General features: G+C 36.5%; 1 protein-coding gene across 2 annotated transcripts in view; it reads right to left on the bottom strand.

Moving 5' to 3' along the window:
• The window catches only part of LOC137981215 (neutral alpha-glucosidase AB-like), a 32,081-nt gene that overhangs the window by 23,546 nt on the left and 3,535 nt on the right, over positions 1-5,000 (bottom strand). For both annotated transcript variants that reach the window (XM_068828546.1, XM_068828545.1), the window contains exons 3-7: positions 3,366-3,602; positions 3,077-3,244; positions 2,473-2,563; positions 1,860-1,950; positions 79-175 (exon numbers count right to left, since the gene is read on the bottom strand). In XM_068828546.1, coding sequence (XP_068684647.1) covers positions 79-175; positions 1,860-1,950; positions 2,473-2,563; positions 3,077-3,244; positions 3,366-3,602 — 684 coding nt within the window. The remainder of the gene's footprint in view (positions 1-78; positions 176-1,859; positions 1,951-2,472; positions 2,564-3,076; positions 3,245-3,365; positions 3,603-5,000) is intronic.

Raw genomic sequence — 5,000 nt, 5'->3', positions numbered from 1 at the left:
AATTAATTATCATTCTTATTGTAATGTACACATAAAGAATAAAGTGAAATGATTTTCACAAAACTGCAATCTCCTTACACTGTAGTTTTAAGTGCTAAACTATCTGCATGTTCAGGGATTCCATATACATGCTCAAAACCAAGGAATGAAATGTCCAAACCAACTGAACAAGGACCTTAAAAATGAAAGTAAAAAATAAAATGTAACTAACAAAAGTAACAAATGAATCCCCAAAATTGGAATTTTTAACTTTCTTGTTCATACACAAAATACTTTCTTCTATGCAATCTCTCAACACCTGCCCCACCTACCACTCTCTTCTATAAGAATATTTACATGTAGGCCACATTGTGTTCAGCAGGGTGGTGAAGAAGGGAATTGGGGGGGGGGGGGGGGGGGAAATTTGGGCATCCTTTCACCTTCAAAAAGGACCCAACCCATTCTTGTCAAGGGTTACTGCTCTTTACACAAAATTGGTTCTTATGTAAATTTTTGTCATTACTCTGGTTCTATTCAATCAATTACACTACACCATTAGGTTATGAAAAGAAAATATCAACTTTCTTCTGAATCCATGGTGACACCATAGTCAGTGCTTCTGACAGGGTGCGGGACCACACAATTCGATCAAACCCTGTACAATAACACACAATTCCTAAAAATCTTGCAATATCCTGCACAATACTGAGTGATGTGCTTAGCGCTTTTATAACTACTCGTTTTACTGTTCATAACTAAGATTTTTAGAGCCTTTTCAAGCGATTTTCAGGCCATTTCCTCTCCATAAACACCTTTGTTTTCCCTTTTGTCTAACAGCTTTGTCAAACATTGAAGAAAAGATATACATGGCATTCTATGTAGCTCTGCGTGGTCCTCGGCACTAGCTTGTTCCACTTCATTTGGCGGATCGAGATTGTGGGGCGATTTCCTGTTGTGTTTCTCCAATGCCCAAAACAATAAAAGTTCTTCAAGTTTAGGCACATTGTTTAGGTTCTTAACTTCAACCTTTACAGGGAGAACAGCAAGCTAAGCTATGTAAATCACAATGTATGTTAATTCCTAATGAAGGAATTTCACAACAATACAGACGTAAAAAAAAGGTAGGAAACAATTGATAAGTGAGATAACCACAAACAAAATTTAATAAACGTTCATGCCATAGCACTTGACATGGTACGTGTACTTATTATTCCACTATTATGCCATTTTACCATGATTGGTCAAGAGAACACGCAAAACATGAGACGGTAATACGCTGCAGTGTCCTGGTTTGACCGGTTTAGAACAGAGAAGACATGGAGGGAACAGGAGTTTTTCAATGAAAAAAATTGTTTTCAACACGACACAAACCCTGAGAATTTAGCTTACAGTATCATCACTTGTCCCTTGACACTTCGTTTATCCAATCAAATAAAGGACATTTGGCTGGCTTTTTGTGCTGTTTACATCGTTCGCAAGCACCCTGAAGGAGATATGATGCTTTTTTTTTTTAACACTCTTAACAAATAAGATTGAAGCAAAATAACACCTTTTTTGTAGTGGAAAAATATAATTTATCTCTTATTCGATGGTTTAACATTAATTTTAATGCTCGTGGACATTTTGCTCATTGCTCATAGTTTTCTTCGCCATAAAATACTACACAACTCACAAAATATCTGGGCATATTATATGTTAAACCAACCAATAAGATGCCCATTATTTTTGTTTACAGAAACATTGTGAAATCCCGCACAATTCATGTTGGTTCCAACACAATTTGCCCCCAAAATCCCACACAATTTTTTTTTATTTTTCCCCGCACCCTGTCAGAAGCCCTGCATAGTACACAACTAGAAGTAAATAATTATATCTTTTACCTCTTGGTCTGGTATCTTTGTGTTCTTTAAAGTTTTCTTCCCAATTCTCTTCTTCTACTACTTCCTCCTCTTTCTTTTCAACACCTTCACCCTTAAGTATTTGTAAGAATTATAATTGCCATTAATTAATCCCTTTCACCCCTAAACTGGCTTCCATTATAAAATTACTGCCCCCCCTTAATGAGCAATGAATTTAGAGACTGAGATAAATGTGTGCATTCATCTGCAGCAGGTAGTTGTTTGTGTAATGTACAAAGGTGGTCAATGAGCTTGTCAAAGGAAGGGACTGTGACTGAAGGAAGAAAAGGAGTGGAGAATTTGGAGCACAACAGAAACAAAAATTAAAAAATGAGTTGAGCGAAGTGACATGCATACATGTAAAATAACAAGCACTCTGGTACCTGACAATGTTTTAAACATAACTGACTTCTTACAAGTAGGAAAACATGTTTTCAAATTTGTTTCACTGCACATGGAAATGGATTTACTTAAAAATAGTTCTTATGACTGTTTCAAAGTTCTTGCTGCTAAAAATGGATTAACTCTGATACAAATTGTTCTGAAGGTGGTCAAACAATCCTTATTTACTGGTAACATTGCAAGGAGCACAAACCATTTCAGATTGACTGTCTGATTTCTCTTCTTCATTCTCTCCAGGAGGATGCCCTGCTTCATCTTCATCCTCAACTTTCTTTGGCACCTTCCTAGTTTCAAGAATTAAATTTGTCAAGAATTAAATTTCTTTTTAAACTACAAAAGAGAGGATAATAGAGATCAAAGAACCAACAAACAAAGTTTACACTGTAGACAGTGCTTGGAAAAGGTATCAAGAATTTTGTTTTTAATAGGCGGGAGAACCAAATTGAGAAAAATTGTGCCTGAGGTCGTTTGCATGCACAAGGGTTTCAGTAGAACTTGAAGTTGACAGCCTAGAGTTGAAGTAGAATAAATGGCCGTAATTTGACTAGCAGCCGTTTCCTCTAGGGGTGTCTGGGGGCAAGCCATTTCTTAGACTAACAGTTCACACCCAGTTGACACAATTAAAAAGTAAATTATTGATGATCATGTCTAGACAACTTCATGTTGTCATTAAGTCCAAATGAGTTTGGAAAGTGTAAGCGTAAGTGACTAGCCAACACTTTTCGTTGCCTACCAGTATTTATTGAAAACACTGGTACAGTACAATGAGTGAGTCCACGGTGATTGTAACACTGTACCTTTTTTCTCTATACTCTTCAAAGTTCATTAGCCCTCTTGAATTAACTGAAACAACCACTTCATTGTCAACCAGGAAGTCAATTCGGAATGGATCATTCGTTAACACAACACTGTTGTTATTGAAGCCAATGTGAACACCGTCATCATCTTGCTTGAGTTTGTGGTAACTAAAACATGACATGACAGGGTACAATGTTTGATGGAGTTTGACAGTATGTCATACATGTAAATGATAATTATTCAATGGGTATTCAACGTAACAATTTACATGTACTTCTTTGGACTTACCCAACAGTTTCTGGTTCCTGGACTAAAACATCCTTTACTTCATATCTTGGCCTAAGTGGGTTTGCTTCCTTTATTGTAAACCTAACTGAGTTTTTTTTTAACGTTTGAAGTTTAAGACTAAGTAAGACATTTCTTCTCTTGTTTAGAACATTACAATCAATCGAGGAATCAGATAGAACTATAGAATCTTTGACTACTGAATATGGAGATTCGCCAGGCTGAATTGCTCTGTTGAGGCTGTGAAGAAAACCAAAAGCAAGAATTACTGCAATGTTCATAATTCTGTGAAATCTCACCTTTGAGTACCAAATGCCAAACTCAGTTTTGACTTCAATCAATCAAATTTCCAAACATAAATGTAAAGTGCCACCTGAAAGTGTTTACCTACAGTACATGTATGTATTTGCCTCTATTTTGCCAAGGCAGATTTGCAGATCGATTCTGAGTTCTCACCTCAGCAACTAAGAGGTGTGCTGAAATTTCTCCGAGATTTGTTTAGGTTTGCCACGGCAAGCAATACCGTGGTAAACAGCAAGATGCTGTTGGGTTGAATACCCTCACTTATCCTTTGTGCCAAGTTCAATTATTATAACAACACAGCTTGCCTGCATTATGTTGGTTGAAAAGGTCATGTTTCATTAACTCCTTTTTCACACCCTATTCTCCCTCCCCTAAAATAACATGTAAAAATAGATTGACAGTGTGATAGAACTTGTACTAAGTTTCTTACGTGGCATTCTAATGGGATCAACCGTTTTTTGTTTGCTCAGTTGTATCAGTTGTAGTTTTAGCAATTTTTTATTTTCGTTTTTCGCAATTTCAGTGAAAACCATCTTTGGTTGGTTTCGCTGACCAACGCTCTCAACCATCACCCAACGTACTTTAACCAACTGACCCCTAAGAGTGACACTTACAAGTAATATATTTTGCTCTGTCTAATGCTAGACAATTTTTAGGCCTCCTAGGGCGTTTGAGGCGTGAACAAGTTAAATGGTTTAAAATGTATCTCTTATTTTTAGAGCCACCAATTCAAATTTTCCAAGTTGTGAAAGTAGAAATGAACCCACTCCGGAGAATTTCTTTTAACCCATTGACTCCTGGGAGTGAGACTTAACAGATTTTACGCTGTCTAACGCTGTCAACTGGGTGCACCAAGGGTGCTCTGGGAGTCAGTGCGTTGACACTGTAGAAAGTTTTACCTTAGCCTACTAATTACTTCACAACAACATAAATTAGGGGTCAGATCACCTGAGTCATTTTTGGGTTACAAGTGTTTAAAGGAAAGTATAGGGTGTTTTTGGATGGCTTTTTGTTACCATAGTAACCTATTACATCATAATGAATAACTCTTGTTAAGCAATTATTTGGTTTCTGAACATTTTAACATCTTTTCTTTTAACTGGCTGCCCAGCGTTTTCATCTTTTAGGTTATTTCGGGCAGCCAACACCCCTATTATCTGCTACATACTATTGTTATTATTGTATAATTATTGTATAATTGTTATTAGTTTATTGTAACTATGGGATGAAATAAAGTATTGTTGCTGTTGTTGTTGTTGTCCTCATAATGGTACTATAATGTTACCATTCTATGATACAACTGTGCACATCTACATAGATTCCACACTTTTTAAC

This window comes from Montipora foliosa, chromosome 12, assembly GCF_036669935.1.
Source record: "Montipora foliosa isolate CH-2021 chromosome 12, ASM3666993v2, whole genome shotgun sequence".
NCBI lineage: Eukaryota > Metazoa > Cnidaria > Anthozoa > Scleractinia > Acroporidae > Montipora > Montipora foliosa.
The sequence above is the reverse complement of the archived record's forward strand: the minus strand, read 5'-3'. Positions and strand labels throughout refer to the sequence as shown.